A 22,248-nucleotide genomic window follows, 5' to 3' on the forward strand; every position below is an offset into this window, starting at 1 on the left:
CTATTCCACATCAGGTTGAAATGAGGTGGCAGGAAAATCCTTACTGTTGGGCTTAGCGACTGTGAGCGTAGGTTTGATACCTGCTCAGGATGGTGAGAATTGGAGGCTCTTGGTGTACAGTGCCAGGCTCCTGGAGAAAGCCTGCTTCTGCAGTGATCCTGGGGACATGTGTATTTCAGATGACTGCTGGTGCCGGTGGCTACCTTTCTTTTAAAAAGCTTTGACATTTTGGTTTTTTTTTTTTTTTTTTTTTGGTTTTTCGAGGTAGGGTCTCACTCTGGTTCAGGCTGACCTGGAATTCACTATGTAGTCTCAGGATGGCCTTGAACTCTCGGCGATCCTCCTACCTCTTCCTCCCGAGTGCTGGGATTAAAGGCATGTGCCACCACGCCCGGCTGAGCTTTGACATTTTGATGGAAGAAAATGCTATTATAATTTTGTTGGGAATTTTTTGTACATAAATAAATTAATTTGAGAGAAAGAAATGAGAAAGAGGCAGATAGAAAGAATGGGCATGCCAGGGCCTCTAGCCAATGCAAACAAACTCAAGGTGGATGTGCTACCTTGTGCATCTGGCTTTACATAGGTACATGGGAATTGAACCCAGATCATTAGGCTTTGCAGGTAAGCACCTTAATTGCTGAGCCATCTCTCCAACCCCCATTGGGCTGTTTTTAGTCATCACATTTTCTCAGTCTTGGCATTTGAAGGACCCTTGCATCAGTAACAGCTTGGGGATGGGGCAAAACACGACCTCACAACATACTTGGAGTGTAAAGTATGCTTTGGCCATGCAGACATGGAAACGAGTGAGGATGTATGCTTCATGAAAACCAGATGTGGCTTAATGGCTGCTCCTGGGTGGTGTCACACCTTTTCTAATTTCTTGTTGTGTCTATGAGGGAAACTCCGTTACCAGAAGCTCCAGGATGGTTTGGAAGTGAGAAAGCTGGAGCCCAGACCCAGGCAGGCTTGGCTCTCAAGAGTTCCTAATCATCTCATGAAAACTGCTCTCATAAGATTTATCTCAGAGCAGGGAAATTTTTTTTAATCTGACATATTAAAAGAAAGTTAAATGTCACCTGACGATTTTTCACTTGTTTTAATGTAAACAACAACTTTTAGACAGAGATGCAAACCTCAAATGTTGCTGAGGGCTATCCTGCTGTCCTGTGTGCACATAAGACTGCTGTCCTGTGCTTCTGAAGGCTGCCCTTTGAAAGCTAGGCAGCATCGTGTGCCATGCAGAATCTTCTGCCCCATGCGCCAAGGGTGTGGCTGTCTGGACAACATGGGTGCATGTCGCGGAATGTGGGATGTGGGCGGGAGTTGCTTGGATTCAAAATATGACTGTCAGTTGTTTATGTAGTCTGCTCATTTACCTCTTGTCTTAGTCTTCAGTCTTGTCATTTTTTTATAACCTTAATATCCACACCCATTTGAATCAGAATTTTTTTTTTTTTAATCTTGTTTCTGGAAACTCCTGCTTATTCAGGCTGCAGAAGCCACAGAGCATTCCCAGCCTAGAGAAAAGGCGAGGTGGAGTACCTGTAGTTTCTCCTGCTGGGAGCACAGTCCTGAATGTGACTTTTTAAAAGCTGAGGGTTTTGTTTGTTTGTTTGTTTTTTGAGGTAGGGTCTCACTCTAGCTCAGGCTGACCTGGAATTCAATCTGTAGCCTCAGGGTGGCCCCAGACTCACAGTATTCATTCTACCTCTGCCTTCCAAGTGCTTGCATTAAAGGCGTGCACTACCACGCCTGCCTGGCTTCTACTTTTAACAAGCATCTGGCTTACTAAGTTGACCAATTACATAAATGCACATACTACTCTTGTTCCCACTGGTGCATGGAAACTTTTCTTCTATTTTGTTTTCAAGTTTTTGGCCAAGTGTGACAAGGATGATTTAAGATGGGACACAATGTATAAGTGGAGTTGTTTTGGGAAAGAAATTCACCTTTTCTCAACTGAGAAATTTTGGGTAGTGATTTCTGAGAATTCCACCTAAGCCTAAACATTATGAACTCAGTTAACTTTGATACTACTGGTGTTTACTAGAAAACTTATTCTTTTTTTTTTTTTAACTGTCATTTTTAGGATTCTGAGCAACAATAAAATATCTGAGCTGAAAAATGGTTCATTTTCTGGATTAAGTCTCCTTGAAAGATTGTGAGTATCCTTTCACTATATTTCTCTTGTTTTATATAGTTTATTTTCACTATAAACCTATGCTAAAGCCTCAGTTATCCAAAATAAAAAAAAAAAGAACTTTCCCAGAATTTTATCATGCAAAATTTGAGGAATTTAATTTTACAAAACAAGTCATCACTTAAAGTGGAGGTCAGCAAACTCTCCGTCAGGGGTCAGATTGCAAGCATCTGGGCTTTGTGGGCTGCGTGTTTGGCCCAGCGTCTCAGTCGTGCCCGTGAAGTCTGAAAGCAGCAGACACGGCAACTTCTCACAGATGAACTACGGAGGGCTGTACAGTGGTGATGGGTGAACCCAAGTGGGCTTTGTCCAATAAAACTTGATTTATGACACAAGCCATTGACCCATAGTCTGGTGACTACCAGCTTAAACCTAGATGTTTTGAAATTCTGTATCATGAAATAATTTGTGTCTTCTACTTGAAATTGTAAAAGCATGCATCAGTGGTGAAATCTAGTTAAACTGATATTTTAATCAGATATCTTTCAATATAAAGAGTGTGATTAGAAACGGAGTCCAGTTTTCTCATGAGCTGATATGTCACAGGTAGCACTTACTTTGGCTGCATGGATTTTAGGATGTGGATATGCCTTATGCTTGTGTTCCGAGCACTGTTCAGGTTTCCTCTTTCAAGTTGTCCCATTACTTATGCATTTAGGATAAAATTAAAACACATGGGAGCTACATGGAACATGTCCATTCCTGTGAAGGTACAGCCTGTCTTCATTTTTCTCAGCCTCAACCTTCTTTCCTTCTCTCTTCAGCTTTGCTTCACCATTTCACGTGGAGACTTTTGCAGCACAACTCCCACGGCACTCGATAAATTATTTACACTCACACCGCTGAGCGTTCTTTATTCTTGGATGTTTGTCCTTGTTTCAGAGTAGCTGCCTTTTAAGTTACATATGTGTTTACACACACACATACATGTAGCAATACACCCACATAGATATGAGTTTATATACACTTAATATACTTATATATGTGTGTGAGTGTGAATGCAGGAACACTTCACACAAAGCCACACATACAGATCCTTAACAGTATTCTTGGCACTGCAAGACTTAATGCTCAGTACATTTTTTGTTCAAGTATTCTGTCATGCCACATTCCTCACAGGCTGTGGGGCCTCCAAGGATGCTGGCTGCAGCCTCAGCTCCAGGCCTGACTGCTGAGAGCAGTCCTTTGTACACATTCTGCCTCTTCTGATTCAGGAATGGGCATGTCAATCAGTTGGATTGAGTGGAGATGTGAGTGAGGCTTTTGGGAAAGGTATTTGCTCACTGTCACTAGAAAGCTGGCACAGAACCCAGCCTGCTGGGCTGGGGCTGAGCACAGAGACAGTGGGGTGAGAATTGACACTAAGCAGTAGGGAGTCTGGAAGGGGGTGCTGAACTCACATCTTTGGACCACTAGAGTCAGGGAGACTGTACTCCCATCCCAAGATTGTTGGCAAATATCCCAGAGCGTACAGCAGAGGCCCAGGCATTGCGGAGCTGCTCAGATGATGCTCAAAGGACTCCTGCTGGTGGAAGAAGGACACTGGGCCTTGGGAGTTTGTATGCATACTTTCTTTCTGGCATTCAGGCTTGGTGTGGTTATACATGCACAACCTAGACAGTGTGGTCAGCAGGGTGAATGTTATAGACTGTGACGTGAATCCCTAGACTTCTTCCATGTAGTTTTAAATTTCTTTTGACTTTGTTCTTATTTTCAGCCCTTTGTTGATAATAAATCCCCATCCATGGCTGAAACAAATTAGGTTGCCATTTTTGGGAATTAAGATGCAGCACATATTTCTAGCCAGGGGCCTGTTTATACATCAATCCCAAAATACCATCTGTCTTATGGGAAAAACATACCGGTGTTTATGGACAGATATGTAGACACAGATATACATACAAAGGACTTTGAGAGACTATATTATTAATGGAGGCTGCAGCCAAGACCCCAGTGATGACTCAGGGACCCAGGCCTCTTGTGCTAGAGACATCTTTATCTGTACTCACCCATGACTAAGCTCTTGATGTGTACAATGAAGTCCAGACCAGACATTTGGATTTACTATTGCAAGGAAATAGAGGCAAGGCGAGGGAGAGGAATGGGCGGGTGGGTGGGTGGAGGGTGAAGAGAAGTAAAAGGAAGGGAGGAAAGGAAAGGGCAGGGTGCCCAGAGGAGACTTGTTATCCATACTATCCTTGTGGGAGAGGGGCATCTTCAGAAAGAAACTAAAAATGCATAAGGGAAGGAGGGAGTAACAGGGTCATAGAGGAAGCCTTGCATCACAGGTCTTGCGGGGACAGGAGCCCAGATGTCCCCCTTCTGAGGACAGACATTGTTTCTTCACATGGACTGCTCCTATGTGTCTTTCTGTTCTCTGTGTGGACACCTGGGGGCCACTGTGGCTTCATTCATGGCATGGAAATCGCCCCAGTCACCCTCCATCTGCTGCTTGTTGCTCTTAACCCTCACCTTGTGGAAGCTGCCTTGACTCACCACCTGGATGGGCCACCCTTAAGCTATAGTCTTCACACACCTACAGAGTTTGCTGTGGGATGGATTCTTTGACCACAACATGACCTTCTCTCACTTCCTGTTCCTCTTCCTCAACACACTCTAGGACCTCTGAGTAAACCAGACACTTGTGTGCTTCCCTGGGAGAATTGTGCTCAGAGATCCAACCAGCAATACACAGTGCTTGCACCCCAGAGTTGGCTACTAGAGGTCCTTGAAAACAAGGATGCATTAAATAAACAACTGGACAAGGTGACAGAATAGGATATGGTGTGATGAGTGCTTTAACAAGGGCTGCTCAACCCAGAGTCAGGGCTTCAAAGCTGTGTAGTCAAGTCATGCACGATGTAACAATGACTTTCTGCTTGCTGAGACAAATACCTGACCAGAAGTAGCTTAAGGAAGGAAAGGGTTCAGTTTTGGCGCATAGTTTGAAGAGGAGGTCTGTCATGGTGGGGAAGGCATGTCACATCACCTGAGAGGAAGTGGAGGAATGACAGCATGTGGGGCTGGGTTGTAGCACTTCAAGTGAAGCCCACTTCCAGTGACACACTTTGTCCATCAAGGCTTCTCCTCTTAAGGTTCCACAACCTTCTCCAAAAGCACCAAAAGCTGGGGATTAAGAATTCAAAGACATGAGGCTTTGGAAGACATTTTATTGCCACACACAGTAAGGAGTAAGATGTGATGGGGTCAGTAGAGAGGATGGCAGGAGTTGGCTGAGTTGAAATAGCAAACATGTATGCCTCAGTGATTGGAGAAACTGGGAGCCAGCGCCACCCTTGAAGGTCCTTTGAGTTGAAAGATATACTCATGGGAAGATTCGTTCTCATTCCCATATAATTTCCTCCCACTTGGACTCTTGTAGAACTAAGCCTTTTACATTTGTTCTGCATGCACTCATCCATCTCCCTCCCTCCCCCTTGCTTTAGGGTAATGTCACTCTTACGTTACATACTTATCAGTGGTTAGTAACATATCTTCCACATATTAGACCCCCTGATACCAGGGGTTTCCTGTTGATCAACATGGTTGATTCCCCCATTGTTAGCTACACTTCCCATGGTAGTCTGGTTGCCAGGGTAAGTAGCATCTCTCTCTTCCTGGCTATTGAAAGAGCTTGTTGTAGCTCATAAGAGATAAGGAGCTGTGCAAACTTCTAAGGAGATGCAAGAAATTTCTATTCTTTTTTATGACTTCGTGTCTGGAGGGCACCATGGTGTGTTGGAGGCACACACACAGTTCCTTGCTAAGGACAGATGTTCTCAGAGGTGGATGGATAGTCAGCCACAGAAACCACTTTACTGCTTGCTTGATTCTTTTTGATGTGAAGGGTTTTTCTTTATCTTGACAGTTGAAGGTGTTCTGATGCCAGGGTATTTTTCGTAGTAGTTGTTTGGTTTCATTTTATTTAAATTAAAAAATGTATGTATATGTTTGTGTACATGTTATTCGTGAGTGTGCACCTGCATGTGCACCGTAGCACGTGTGTGGAGGTCAGAGGATGTCGTGGGGTGTCACTCACCTTCCATCTTGTTTGAGGCAGGGTCTGTCTTGCTGTTTTGCCCAGGGAATGCCAGACTTGCTGACCCATGAGCTTCCAGATTCTGTTGGCTTTACCTCCCGTTGTAGTAGGTATGTTGCAATTACAGATAGGTGTGCCATTTTGTGCCTGGCTTTATAAGGGTGCTGGAGAATTGAACATGAGCTGGCAGGCTTGTGTAACAAGTTTGTTTAAATGCTAAGCCATCTCCCTAGGCCCTCATTTTGTTGTTTTGAGGCAGTGTCTCACTGTGTGTCCCTGGTTGTCCTGGAACTCGCCTAGATACTTCTGCATATACCTCCTGAGTTCTTGGGATTACAGGTGTGTTCTATCCTTGGCCCAGTCGGAGTGAGGGTTCTGATGCTTGCATTTGAGGGCATCCCATCCCATAGAGGTTCTTTCCTAAAGAGGTTAGTGCTTTTACCAAGTGTATTACCTATAGCTGCAATAGAGCACCTGGCAGAAGCAACTGAGCTCATAGTTCCAGGGAGTTCAGTTCATCATGGTGGGGAAGGCATGGTGGTGGCAGCTGGAGCAGTCAGGAGCAGCTCTGTCTGTCTGTGAGAGCTTGCTGCACACAGGAAGTGAAGAGTTCCTGTGGAAGTGGACTGACTATAGCCCTCAAAGGCCAGCTCCTGATCACCCATCTGTTTCCTGTCCCAAAGGTCTGATAGCCATCCAAACCCGTTACACAAGCTACAGATCAAATGTTCAAACACGTGAGCCAAAAGGGACATTTCACATTTAGATTATAACTAGGCACTGTTAAAATATTCCTTCAGTTTTGAAACTCGCCATGGTGGCGCACACCTTTAATCCCAGCATTTGGGAGGCAGAGGTAGGAGGATCACTGCGAGTTCTAGGCCACCCTGAGACTACATAGTGTATTCCAGTCAGCAGCCTGAGCTAGAGTGAGACCGTACCTCCAAAAAAAAAAAAAAAATCCTTCAGTTTTGTTAGAAACTTTCAAGTTTGTTAGTTTTTGTGCTTCTTTTAATGTCTATTTAAATGACCTAATGTTTCCTGGTTTAGCTCTACATCCTAAAGTTAGACTACTGTGGACTAGGGATTTTGTGGGTTGGTGAGGGAGGGAGATGTTAAATGATAGAGCCTGACTATAAATATCTTTTGGCAATGCCTGATTAATATGGCTGTTGTTAAATATTATATAATATGTCGAGAATTTTTATTATTAAAGAAAAGGTGTATCTTTAAATCATGTTATAGTACTCAGTATTCATGAGAAGTATTTCATGGAAACACACAGCAGTTCATCACTGACCACAGATTTATGTACTGTTTCAGCTAAACCAGTTCCTCTTGTAGAAGCTGTTTAAAACATGAAAAGGGAAACTTATGCTTTGAAAAAACATAGCTGACATTATATAATTCTATTTGCAGAGGTTTTCAACATATGCAAAACAAGTCGAACACATATGGATTGGGTTTCCTCATAAAATCACCTAATCTCTTTGAAGTCTAAGGTTGTGGCCGTTGGGGAATGGAGGTAGAGTTATGGTCATGAAGTGTAGAGATGGGGTTGTGGTCATGGGGGAGGGGGGTTAAGATAGGATCTAGTAAGTTGGGACTGATGATTTAGTTTGCTTCATGGAACTTAAGATCTCAGAAACTCAGAAAGGTGGAACCTTTAAAATTGAGGACAAAGTCAATTTTACGAAAATTTTCAGATGGGAAAAATATAATTGAAAGGACAAAGTTATCTCCAAAATGACTGATTTCCTTATTCATGTTCAACAATTCATTAACTGTTTGCCCCACCCAATTGGAATGTGTCTGTATAGCATACGTACATTTTCTGAATTACCTGAAGGTCAGTTAAAGTCATCATGACTCTGTTTACTGAGAAATACCAATGCCGATGAATGAGATGCAATGTTCTCTCCACTGTCTGACTTTATGAATATCCTGGTGATTTTGTGGCTAGCTGTAATTGACTAAAATATTTGTATAATCAAGGCTAGTTAAGGTAATTCTTCCTATCAGACTTGGTTTATTTATTTATTTTTATCCATACATCTCTCCATCCACCTACCATCTATTGAGTTTTTCCCTCTGTCTGGGCACAGCAGACCTTGGTTGTATGTGACTTTTGGTATCATGGGATCTTCTGGGGAAAGCAATGCAAGCAGCGAGAGCACATGGTGACAGGCATGGTAGGAATGTGCTTCAGACTATCCTGGAGAAAGCAGGATGTAGAGCGTGTTTGGCAAGCTTTTTTACCAAGAAGCTACACCCCCAGTGTCTAGATACACCCATCTCAAAAGGGACCAATGTAAATGAAGGTTAGGAAGGTTGAATGAGTGTGTTGGAAGGTGTTGTGCAGAGTAGAGATGAAGGATGGAAGCAGTAACGGTGGCCATGGTCATCATGGATAGCTTTGTGCATTGCTTTAGACACTTTGAACTTTTCTTCTGAGAGATTTTGGAGGTCTTAATCAAGCAGATACATGGTCAAGATAATGTTTGGAAAGACCACTTTGGATGGAGAGTGAGTGGCCAGGAGTAGTGAGGACATACCAAACAGGTGCAGACTGTGTGATCTCAGTCTGGGTTTCGGTAATCACGTTGAGGATGAGAAAGATGGTTGGCTTGAGACACTGCTGTCACAGTACAGTCATTCATGCTAAGTTTTCAAACATGGAAGTTGAAAGAATGTAACTGCAGCTCTTGGGTTTATTTATGCTCAACTTCTTGGCCCATTTGCTTGTTAGTCTCCCAAGTGGCCCCAAGTATAAATTTATTTGGTTCTGTGAGCACCTGACAGATGTAATTAGGTGCTGGCCACTTTCTGGTATCAAGAATTTTCCAGGTTTGTTAATCTTTCTACATGTGTACTTGGTTTTCTGAAGTAATGATACTACTTTCTAGGGTGGTTGTGAAGTTTGAAAGGGATGAGAAATGTCAGATGCAACTCATAAGGGATCTAGTGATCTGTGCAGTTGTGGCAGTCACTCACTGCCTTTCAGGGACAAAATACCTGCCCAGAAGCAGCTAAAGGAAGGAACAGGTTTATTTTGGCTTACAGTTTCAGGAGAATTTCCATCATGGCAGCGGGAGCATGGCAGGAGCAGGAAGGAAATGGAGACAGAGGGAGAGCACTCATTGGGGCTGGACTGTAAGATGTCAGAGGCCCTCCAGGGACACACTTCCTTCAGCAAGGCTCCACCTCCTCCTACAGGTTCCACAACCTTCTCAAGCAGCATTACTAGCTGGAAATCAGGTGTTCAAGCACATGAGCCTATGGGGTCCATTCTAACTGCCTCAGGAACCTGGCATTAGAACTGGATTTTAGCTGGATCGAGGAGGTCACCATTTGTCCCTTTTCCCCTATCAGCTGGCTCCATCAGACTGGCTGTTTTTTTGTCTTTGTATCATGAGGTCTTCCACTAACAGCTCTAAGATCTCTAATCAAATCAGTGGAAACCACACTCTTACCTTTGGTTAGATCAGAGTCATACCATCAGGTCAATTCTATATTCAGGGATATCTGAGGGAGAGTGCAGCCAAGGCTGACCAAGTCAATCTGGAGCGATGGGTTGAATAGAGAATTTGAAGTTTTATCTGTATCATTTGGAGAAGTAGAGTGCATTTCCTTAATCAAGAGAGAAGTCTGCAACTCCCCCTCCCCACATACCATAAGCATAGCATACTGATTAAGCATTAAATTATAGGCAACAACAATTAGCATTACCACAGTTGCCTTCTGGAATCTTTCTGCCTTTTCCAGTCTCTATCTACCCTCAAATTTCTGAATTTTTAGGTGACCTCTAGTTGGTTCCTGTCATCTTGGCGCTGGGTGTTAATTCTTGTCCTGTTTACTGGAAGGGTCATGTTACCAGCCAAGGTAACATGTGTTTTCTAGCAGCAGGTCCTGGGATGTGTTTAGCCGGTTTGATTAGGGATGTCAGCAGTGTTATGTATTTGAGTGAAAGACTGTAAAAAATGGGGCTGAAGGCCAATGTGCAGTGCCTTACGTGCCGCAGACTGCGGGGATTCTGTGGCTAGAGGCCATCCATTGACAAGTGTGACGATATGTGACGTGTGACGTTGGAGTGTGGCCCAGCCAGCTGGAGCACGCCTGTGTAAAGAAGGCCAAGGGTGTTGCTGTTAGGCAGACACAGAGCTGCAAAAAGAGTAGCAGGGAGTTTCTGTGCCAGTTGGTATCCATCTCCCAGACTGGTAGCCAGAAGCCACTCTGACTCCAGGGGCAAGGCCATAGAGTCCTGACATACAGGCGATGGGTGTCCAGCAGAGCTTCAGTGGCCTGTGAAATAGATAAAACTGAAGGTGGGTCTCCACAGAGGTCTAGCTCAACACTTGGATAAGGTATCTTCAGAGTCCCCACCTGAGCCTAGGAATGTAGAGGGACAGAACTTGGGCACTCACTACTGCTGCTGTATTGTCCTGGTGTGGGCATGTCCGCATGGTCCAGAAGGAACAGAAAATTGCAGGAGATGAAGCCTCCTGTGTCTTGGCGCTGGGCTATATGCTGTGACGTACAACATGTTTATTTATAACCTCATTTTATGGAAAACTCAATCATGGAATCCCAGGGAGGGAAAAAAAAAAAACCACGAAAAACCAAATGACATGATATTTAGAGTATTTTAAAGATGTGTTCTGCAAAAGTTCAATTTTATGTTTGTCATAAATGCAATTGCTGATTCATTTTGGTAGCCAAAGTATGGCATTTTAAGGAAGAAATTATAGAAACTGTGTGATTATGACTTAGTGATAACATTAAATTTGAGTAATTTTAGGATGTACGTACCTGTGCTGGTGTACGTGTGTGTTTGCGTATGTGTGTGCACATGCATGTGTCCTGTGCATATACGTGAGGAGGGCAGAAGAGGGGGATGTGTACCTCTGTTGTTCTTTCACCTTATTTTCTCGAGACAGGGCCAGCTACTATGTGAAACATGGATCTCTGTGTTTGCTAATTACACTGCTGACCAGAAAGCCCCCACCAGTCCTCCTCTCTCAGCAAACCTCGCTTGCTTGGTTTACAGGCATGTGCAGCCAGGCCCAGCTTTTTACGTGGGTCCCGGGAATCAAACTCAGGTCCCGCTATTCATATAGCTAGCTCTCTTACCTGCTGAGCCATCTCCTCAGTCCCCACATGTGCCTTTTAACGTATGCTTTTATTCATTTTTGCTTGTTTGCTTGTTTTGTTTTTCCGAGGTAGGGTCTCACTCTGGTCCAGGCTGACCTGGAATTAACTATGTAGTCTCAGGGTAGCCTTGAACTCTCAGCGATCCTCTTACCTCTGCCTTCCAAGTGCTGGGATTAAAGGCGTGCGCCACCACACCTGGCTATGCTTTTCTTCTCCTTATCCTCCCCCTCCTCCCCCTTCCCTCCCCCTCCTCCTTCTTCTTTCTTCTCCCTCCTCCTCCTCCTCCTCCTTCTTCTTCTTCTTGAGAATTTTATTTTATTTTGCCCAGTGAGAACCCTTGAACAGAAACATTCATATACATGTATATGGACATTTTCAGAAATACTAATTGATATTTTTAAATATATTGGCTCAATGCTATTTATTTACAATTTTAATTTTAATTTTAAACTGTTTGCTCTGTTGACATTTATATTTTTGCTGAAAAAGTACAGCAATGCAAAATAACTACAAAGTTTGTACACATTTTCAGTAATTGCATTAGTGGTTTTTAACAAAACAGTACACAGAAACTTTTACAAACCATATTCTAAAAGCATATTCCAGAAATTACCATAGAGGTGGTTACTGGGACTGAATAAGATTCAAAGAAGAGAAAAAAGTGAAGCAAATGGACACCACTCACATGTGCAATGTAAGGTCACACAGGTGCAAGCTCTACAGCATATGCTTGTATTCTTAACATTGACAAAAATAAGTGACTTAGAAGTTGGAGTTCTAAATTTGAATTCTGACTTTGTCACTTAGTACCAGAGTGACGTTGTCTTAAGCCCTTTGGCTGTGGTTTCCTCCCATTTTTATCATGACTGTTGCTTTACAGCAGGTAAGTGTAGTAAGTCAAAGTACTTCTTAAAGGGTTGGTTATGTGAGTAACTTTTATTTTGTCTTTAACAGGGACCTCCGGAACAATCTTATTAGTAGTATAGATCCAGGTGCCTTTTGGGGACTGTCATCGCTAAAAAGATTGTGAGTAATTTAAATTGCTTCCTTATGAACTTGAGTTATTCCTCTTACATTCACTGTGAACTTGTGTTAGCATGGCAAAAGATCGACATTTAGTAATTTGTAGAGGCTCATCTGGCCAGATGCCTGAGAGAAGACAGTCATCTGTTCTGTTTGGTGATAGGCCACTATGCCTGTCTTGTGCTAATGTAATCACTACCACCACAGCTTTGCACACTAGTTTACTGTGTATATGACTTTTAAATTGTGACTCTACTCAAACTCGATCTCTTATAAATTACAGAAATTCAAGTCCCTCTATTAATGATGCAAAGTTTTACCATTTCATGCATGTATTTGTCTTTGCATTATTATTATTTCAAAACCCAAAACCTGGTTTTAATGACTGTCATTGTAAACTTCGCCCATCATGCTCCTTACACAGTGTCTCACATGAGTGCAAAGCCACGTAGACTGGCTCACCACTCTACACTTACTTTAAAGAGTTTTTGGCCACTGCTGGTCATCATATCATACCTCTTTAGAAGAACTCAGTGTAGGAAAGGAGAACTGATTTTCTTTCTACTGTGCTAAGTTCTTATAGAAAAATGCTACCAAGAGAAAAGCAGACAGGTTTATTTTATTAACATGCATATTCCATATATACATAGGCCAAAAACCAGGAAACAGGTGACTGCTAAACAGGTGGCTTAGGACTCCAGCTTATGGAGCATCTGTAAGAGGGAACAATATATTTTTAGAGAACCTGCAGGATGAAGGAAAGGACCTGGAGTCTCCAGGGTCAGCAGACTGTGGGAAGGCAAATAGATGGGGAATTACTAGTAGATAAACTCTACCCTATCTGAAACGCTGAGGCTCCTTTCACCTTCCCAGTAATAGTGCTTAGGATCTAGAATGGTGTGTCCTCATAGCATCAGCTATAGCCACCACCCATTACTCCTTCATTCTGTGTTTCCCACCATTATAATCACAGCTGCTTTGGCATTAGGAAGGTTTTTGTTAATAGTACCTGATATCAAGATACAGGCAGAAGGGCCTTGCTTGCTGGGAAAAAGCAGTGTCTTGAGGATGTTTTGAAGATCTTACAGAATATTATATGTTCTTCATCTAGTAGTTCTTAATCTTACATAGTTTTTCAAATGCTACCATGAAAATAAATTTAAAATTTTGCAATTATTAGCATTTAATTAAATTACTGATAATTGTACTAGGCTTTGCCTTAGCATTTATCCATCTCATCACACATTAAGTAGTCTCTTATGTTCTTGCCTAGGATGGTAATTGCTGTTTATAATGTTCTTCCCACCAGAAAATACATCCTAAATTCCAAATAATTGACTTGTCATTGAATTTACAGTGTATGACTTGTCTTGTGTATAGACACATGGCATCTACAGACTGCCATTTAGTAAGTTAATGTTTGCTAGTTAATTATAGACCCAGTCACTCTTTACAGGGCCCTAAGTCTCTCCTTTCAGTGGCTACACACAAATATGCTAAAGTACACCGTGATTTTGCCTGTTGCTCATAGATTATTTGAGTCAGGAAGATTAAGTAGCTTTTTAAAAATAAACAAGCAGAAGTAGCTGAAATCTCTACCATTCCATTTCTCTCACTTTTGCAACAAATTCAAGGTGGTTACCAATAAAAATGAAAAAAAAATTATCAATATCTAAATTCTATTTTAAGCAGGTATAAGTATAATCTAATTGTTTTGCAAAGAAATAATTGCATCATTTAAAGCTCAGAATTGAGCTAAGACAATGAATTTAAATCAGAAATGCTTACTTAAGCAACAAGTTACCAGATGATGCCTTATTTCCTTAAATACTAAAGTCTAGAAATAACATGATAATATGCTAGAAATTTTAAGTCACACACAGTTAAATACTTAGTTTTAATATTTGAGGAGCTTGAGCTATACAACAGGCACAAATAAAGATTTATGTCACTGAAGATTCTTGTAGCAAAAGTTACTATAACAGAGGGATGACAGGGCTATGGAATTTTGGAATACCAGAATTACTCTACATAGCTTTTAAACATGTAAAAGTAAAGATTAGACAAATAGGAATATGGTTCAAATAATTTCTTATAATTTATGTTCTTGTAATTTATAGTCAGGCCACCATATTTTCTGCCATTACCAACTACCCAATTTGGAATCCTAACAGCTTTAATTTATAAATGGGCACTTGAAATAAATTTTTATACATAACTAAAAGTGTAACATAAAGAGTATTTACTTGTCCATGACAGAGGATCATGTGGACATTGAAGAAAATATAACATTTTTGAAGTTTGGTTTAATGGGGCCTTTTCTAATTCCTTTACTAAAGTTTAAAAAGAATTAAATTATTTAGAATCTAACAAGCAATAAAAATTGATGATGTAGTATATTGTAGGGTTCTCCTGGATAGCTCAGTAAAATGAAAACATGCCACTTCAGTTGAGAGTTCTAAAATTGAGGACCTTATCTCCCAACGTGAAACATCACTTACAACTTGTGAAGTTTGCTGAGAAAAAGTAAAATTCAAAGTGTGTCCTTTGTTTTTCTAAGGAAGAAAATACAACTAAATATTAATTAAAACTTGTGCATCAGTAAGAACAATCATTTCACAGCTTGAGGAAAAGAAAAAAATTATTCAGAAGGTAATATGTGATAAGAAATAGAAGGTAGGGTTGATAAAATAATTTGGCCATTATCTAAATATTATAGAAGTTGTTTGGCCTGAGACTAAATGATAGCTCTGTAAAGGCAAAGCTAATACAGTTTTGTTTTTTTTCCCCAATACAGTCAAAACTTCTGAGAATTTAAGCAATGAAGTCAGAAACCACTAAGTTTCAGATGTTCTGGAGGAAATACAAGTCCCAACATGCTGACAATGTACCCTTTAATCCATTAGCTGTCATTTGCTGCCTGAGATTGTGCTTAGGTCTCCCACTGCCCTGGATTAATTATCTCAGGAGTTGTATCCCAGACACTAAGATAGAGTGCCCTTCTTTTTACTACTTTAGTTATAGCCTGAATAGTTTTGTAGGAATAAATGCTTAAAATATAAGTTAGTAGATTCTAGTTTCTATGTGCCAGGAGTAAGTGAAACCAAGAATTCCCTTTTGTGTGTGCTAATCTTTCCTCACTTGAGGTGGCCACAATCCCAAGAATGCACGCAAGGCAGGCCTTTAATAATACCAGGGTGTTGCTCTTAAATACTGAGTGCATCAGGTCCTTATGAATAAAGAGAATTAACTGAACACATCTTTCCCCCTCTTTCTCCTCAGGGACCTGACAAATAATCGAATAGGCTGTCTGAATGCAGACGTATTTCGAGGACTTTCCAGTCTGGTTCGGCTGTAAGTACCTCCTCTTCCCTACGACAGTATATGATAGTGAACCATTACCCAAGGCTTACAGACACCGGGGACAACTTAGTATTAATCCAAACTCGGTTCTAGAAGCTGTAGAGACAAGGAGGTCTCACTGTCATCATGGATATTTAATGCTTTTAGGATACTGTATGGGCTGAGACTAACTATCCAAAATGCTTCGGAGCAAAGTGTTTAAGAGTTGGTGATATTTCATAAGCATAATGAGGTATTTTGCAGGTGGGACCCAAATATAAACATGAAATTCACTTATGTTTCATAAAGACTTCATACTCGTAGACTGGAGATAATTTTACACAAATCTTTTAATAGTTTAGTGCATGAAACAAGGCTCCATGGTATAAAATTTTCCGTGATGTTGTTGTGTTGATCAAAGTGTTTTGGGTTTTGGCTTTCAGGTGTTCAGATGAGAAATGTTGAACTTGAAATTCTTTACAACACCACGTGCAGGCACTCAAGCATGTTTACCTCTGCAGAGCAGACATGTTAATGTGGAGAACCTGGAAGCTTGGGCAGGTTTTCTGAGACGAGTTATAGGGGGAGCTCATGGTCCAGGAGCTCTTCAAAGGTTTGGATAGTTAGGAAAGAAAAGAAGCTGGACCAGTGATGCTCAGAGGGGAAAGGAAGGCAAAGACCTGCTTGACATGGAGAAGCCAGGGTGCCCTGGGGAAAATAACTTGTAGCCATGTGATCTGGGGCAATTTTTTCCATTTTCCATCTAGTGAGTAGTCTTGAAGGTACCTCAAGATTTTTATAATGATTTAAAATTTAAATAAATGTCAATTATTACTATCTGGTTATCTAATAGATGAGGAAGAACATTGTAAAAGCCATTAAGTGTGTTTTTGCAAGAAGCTCTGTTTGAGAGTAATTAGAAATGATATAAGTTCTCTGTAGTAAAGTTTTGTTGGGAGGTGTGAAAATTGGGCAGAAACTGAGGACTGAATCAGTAATGCTAAACCGCTGGATGATGTACACATGGGAAAGTGGCATGGAATTAAGAGAGGAGCAGCCTGGGACCAGGGCTCCACTTTTAGAGTAGAAGGCCTGGTCGAAAGTCACTTCTGGCTGTTTCTCCTTGTATCCTTTTATACTGTTTCTCATACTGCATCTTAGTGGAAGGGACGAGGCTTTGCCAGGGCTTTTGTTAATGAGGTTACTATTTTCTCACTATGCCCTTTGCCACTGGTCTCAAAAGCAAGTTTTTTTGTTTTGTTTTTTACAAAGCCATGGTTGTGTCTTATATTTTTATCAATAACCTGATGATTCTTGTGAAATATATGGGTTGCAGAACACAATGACATTTACCCAGGTGAGTCAGTAAAACAAAACACTGTCAGGCTTTCTACTTTGACATTTCGTTGAGCTGATGTATTAGCCCTTATGATAATAGAGTTATTAAGGCTCTTTTAGATGAAGTAGCCTGTGGGTATATAGAATTATACTTGGCTTAAATACTTAACATACTTTCTAAAGACAAAGTGCCCCCTGCAGTGTTTTGTAGCATTCAGGGTGTATTGTGGTGAAGTGGCTCATGGTACTTTGGGTTGACATGTTCAGCATGAATCTGGGAATGGTGGGTGGGTGTTTCTATGTGCCCCTGTAGAGCCTATAGCTCTGAGCTCTGCAGGACCAGGCCTTGTGCTGGGTATGAAGGCCATGGCAGCTTGCATGTCAGCATGGAACAGTTTTCTCCATCCCACAAATGATAAGCCAGCTGGTGATGAGCTATAGGACACACAGGACTGAAGAATAAATTTTCCCATAGAAATAGATACCTGAGAGCAAGTCCACATCCTCTCTGTTCAAGTTCTGTCCTCTGCCATCTTTGCAGCACATTCTCTAGGACATCTTGCAATTGAGGGCCTGTACCACGGGGCTTATTTAACAAGCCAAAGGGGCTGTATCCCCCCCCCCCCACATCCTGAGACCCTTATGATACCTTAGCCACATAAAGCATTTTTGCCTACAGTTTTCATAACTGAAAAAAAAAAAAAACAGCGTTGACCTTGGATGTTTATTAAGAATTGAAATGTAATGTTCTCTGTGATAGAGGCACCAGTGGACACAGGTGGGTAGGCTGACTGTGTTGATTTTCCCCCTCACTGATGGGCTTGTTTTTATGAACATACTCTCAGACAGCCAGACAGAGTAGGTTAGATAGCTGACGAAAGAAAGGCTGGGACTGTTTTAAAAAAGTTTTATTTATTTATTTGCAAGCAGAGAATGGGTTTGCCAGGGCCTCCAGCCACTGACTCCAGATGCATGAACTACTTTGTGCATCTGGCTTCACATGGGTACTGAGGAATCAAACTGAGATTGTTAGGCTCTGCAAGCAAGTGCCTTAACCACTGAGCCATCACTCCAGTCCCTACTTTTTCTCTTTTATCTGGGAAGTTTCCCAAGGTTGGCTTCTAAAAAATCATGAGTTATTTCACTAAGAATTATGCCACGCTTCTTAAGAAAAATATGTGACTCATATTTATTCAAATTTCTCTTATAGTTTTCTTTTTGCAAAAAAAGTTACTATACGTAAAATCCTTGTACAAAGGACTCCTTTATACAAAGCTGTGGATGTAGCTGAGTAATAAAATCCTGTGGAAATATGAAGGAAAATTAAAATGCCCACTGTCATTTTATTCACAACCTCTGTTAATGGTCTGGTATATATATTTCCACATTTTCCTTTTTGTTGCCCCTGCAAATGTGAGGCATACCCATATGGGGTTTTAAAAGTGCACCGGCCTGGGGCTGTTAAGATGGCTTGGCAGTTAAAGGCGCCTGCTTGGAAAGCCTGTTGGCCCAGATTTAGTTCCCAAGACACCCACTTAAAGCTGGAAGCAAAAAGTGATACAAGTGTCTGGTATTCGTTTGTAGTGGCAAGAGGCCCTGCCACACCCATTAAACACAGATAATACACAAATAAATAGTAATTTTTTAATGCACTAGCTATTAATGATACCTATTTAAAACATTATCAGTGAGGGATGGCTTAACAGTTTCATGCACTCATACCCAGGCATGAGGGCCTGAGACCACCTAAGTTTGAATCTCCAGAATCCATGTACACAGCTGGATGTAACTATGGATATCTGAAACCCCAGTCCCTTGCGGGAGCAGAGGCCTGAGAATTGCCAGGGTTCTGGTGTGCAACGGGGATCTCAGGGCTCAGTGAGAAATTTTGGCTCAAATAAGAATGAGTAGCAGAGTGATGGAGTGGGCTATCTAACATTTGCTCTGGCCACATCAGTTGAGTGCACCTGCCTGTGGTGAGTACACGGGGCAACACACGGGCACATGCATGTGTATACACTCACATGCCACTTTATACACACATGCAAGCAAAAAACTTATCAATAAATTAACATGGTTTTAGAAAGTACTTGTTGATTTAGTTCATGTCTACAAAATATCCAGGTATGAGACCGATTATAATTTAACCAGTTGCTTTAGTTACTTTCTCGTTGCTGTGAGAAAATACCTGATCAGAAGCCACTTATGGAAGAGAGGGACTTATTTTTGATGTAACAGTTTCGAGGTGGGGAAGACATTGGTATGCTTGCTCATAGCATGTCATTCAGGAAGCAGAATGGACAGTCAGTGGGACTGGCTGTAAAACCTCAGGAGTCATGCCCGCTGACCCACCTTCTTCAGCAAGGCTCTGCCTCCCAAAGGTTCTACCACCTTCTAAACAGCACTACCAATTGGGAGCCAAGTGTTCAAAGACACTAACCTACAGAGGACATTTTATATAGAACCATAACACCAAACTTTACTTTTTGGATTTCCTTTGATTTTATGTTTTTGCTTGTAAAACTTTGCTGTACTAGCTTGCCTTACATAGTCACAGGTGATGCATGTTGTGCATATAATTGTAGGAATGCAAATATATCAGCATAGCAAAAATTTAAATGTGTGTGAAAATTACAATATAAAGGTGGAGAGTAGATAATTCACCTGCCACTCCATTCCTGAGCTCATTATAATGCTGTCACACTGTCCCTGCTCTTGGTGTCACACATGGTTTGTATTGTGCCAATCTGGTTTTCTGAGCTTTCCTTGTGAGCACCTCAGCACCAGCATGTAATGCAGCTGTTTTAAAGTCCATGTTCAGGGCTTGAGAGATGGCTTAGCAGTTAAGGAGCTTGCCTCTGAAGCCTAAGGACCCAGGTTCAATTCCCCAGTACCAGTGTAAGTCAGATATACAAGGTGGTGCATACGTCTGGCATTCGTTTGCAGTGGCTAGAGGTCCTGGTGTGCCTGTTCTCTCCCCCCCTCTTTATCAAATAAATAAATAAGTATAATAATAAATATTTAAAAAGTACATGTACATTTTATGTGCTTTTGCCCTGCCCAAGCCAGTTGCTTAATGTGTTATTAAATTAATGCTAGTTTTTTCAGCCCTGTGGGTAGTTGGTCTGTATTGGAAATTGCTGGGAATGTGGTTTCTCAGGGCACAGAGCTAGGAATGTGTGTGTTAGGATCAAGATGTCACTGCAAGGGTTTAATGGAGAAGAGGTGGTGGAAAGAATGTAAGGTAGGACTCCTTACAACGTGCTCCCTCCAGACATAAAATGGCCTGGATATCCATGACCTCACCGTGCCTGACACTACCTACACAAGACCATCATAAGAGGGGGAAAAGATCATGACATCAAAATAAAAGAGGGACTGATTGAGATGAGGAGGGGATATGGTAGAGAATGGAATTTCAAAGGGGAAAGTGGCGGGGGGAGGGGGTTATTACCATGGGATACTTTCTATAATCATGGAAAATGTTAATAAAAATTGAGAAAAAAAACAGGGCTGGGGAAATGTCTCAGTGGGTAAAGTGCTTGCTGCGCAAGCATGAAGACCTGTGTTCAAATCCCCAGAACCCACTTACGAGCCTGTAATGCCAGTGCTTGAAGACAGACAGGGAGTCCTTTGGTGCTCCCTGAGTGAAAATGAGTGGAACACGTTGTGAAAGGTAACATGCATACTTTCACCCTTTGGTCTTCATGTTCAAACACATGTACACGTGCGAAAACTAAGAATAATAAAGTTTACAAGCATGCAAAAAAAAAAGATGTCACTGAAAGATAGTGATTCTGCACTATTATGAATCTTGTGGACATCCTAGCGATATCTGTGCAAGGAATCACTGCATATGCTGCATGGGTGGAGCACTCAGGAACGTAGAGACAGAATCTGACTTTAGTCAGACCCTGCCTTTCTGCCAGCCTTGGCTTGTGGGCCATATGTGTCTTAGGGGAGCAATGAATATGGCCTTACACATTAGTAGTTGATAACATCATGTTTCATTGTTAAATCTTGGGTACTCTTATTTTAAACAGTTATAGTAATAATATGTTTCATGGGACTTTATAAAAGTCCACATATGTTTTAATTAGTTGGTTTCTTAAAATATTATTTGTGCTTTGATGAGGCAAGTATCTTTTCCTTTTTATTAATTTTTAGATTAGCATACACAGTATTGGGTTTCATCATGGCATCATCATACCTATGTGTCATTATGCTTTGTTCTCACTCATACCCCTCCCTCACTGTCCCTTTTTCACAAACCACATTTAGCATCCATTGTTAGGCCACAAAAGGAGATGACATCTCCCCCCCTCCCTTTTTTGGACTTCAAATATCCATTGTTTGCTTTTTTTTTTTTTAAGTTTCTAGGCAAGTCTATGAAAGTCATAAGCATTTCGTCCAGACTTTTAGTCTTGTAAACTGCGTAATACATACATGAAGACATTTATTAGTTAGTCATTTATTGCTGTGATGAAATGCCTGACAGAAACAACTTAAGGGAGGAAACACTTAATTTTGGCTTTGGTTTCACAGGGTTCAGTCCACTGTAGGCTGACAGCACAGTTCATGCCATGGTGGGCAGGAAGCAGAAAGAAGGGAATGCCAGTGCTCAGCTGGTTTCTTGTCAGTTTTTACTCCATCTGGGCCTCCAGTACATGGAATGGTGCCCCCACATTCAGAGTGGGTCTCTCCTTTCCAGCTTATCTCCACTAAGAACACCCTTATAAGCACACCTAGCAACGTGTTTCACCATGTCTTAGATGATTCTACCTAAGTTCACAATGATTGCCCATCACAGTGGCTCCATGATGTTCTTACTGATGGTTATTATGTCCTGATGTAGGAAGGTTAGATGTTGTATGAGAGCAGCACTCCCACTCAGGAACCCATTGCTGCTGGTAGGACTGGAGGTGCTCCCTAACACCTTGTAATTCTCTGCCCCCTTCTACTGAAGAATCTACCAGCATAGTTGGCCCTGCTCCCATATGTGACGGACACAGTCCAAGACCCAGAGGAGCCCTCAAGCCTCTGCCCTGTGCCATGCTGTGTGTCACCTTGAGCCTCCCCTTCTACACTAAGCCTCTCTGGTCTTAATACCACAAGCACAGAGCAGGTCCAGTGGGGTTTGTTTGCACTG

General features: G+C 41.6%; 1 protein-coding gene across 1 annotated transcript in view; it reads left to right on the forward strand.

The window, feature by feature from the left end:
* The window catches only part of Adgra3 (adhesion G protein-coupled receptor A3), a 125,491-nt gene that overhangs the window by 34,786 nt on the left and 68,457 nt on the right, over window positions 1-22,248 (forward strand). Inside the window, exons 2-4 of the mRNA XM_004656090.3 lie at window positions 2,096-2,167; window positions 12,351-12,422; window positions 15,702-15,773. Coding sequence (XP_004656147.3) covers window positions 2,096-2,167; window positions 12,351-12,422; window positions 15,702-15,773 — 216 coding nt within the window. The remainder of the gene's footprint in view (window positions 1-2,095; window positions 2,168-12,350; window positions 12,423-15,701; window positions 15,774-22,248) is intronic.

The sequence above is a fragment of the Jaculus jaculus genome, chromosome 11, assembly GCF_020740685.1.
Source record: "Jaculus jaculus isolate mJacJac1 chromosome 11, mJacJac1.mat.Y.cur, whole genome shotgun sequence".
Classification (NCBI taxonomy): Eukaryota; Metazoa; Chordata; class Mammalia; order Rodentia; family Dipodidae; genus Jaculus; species Jaculus jaculus.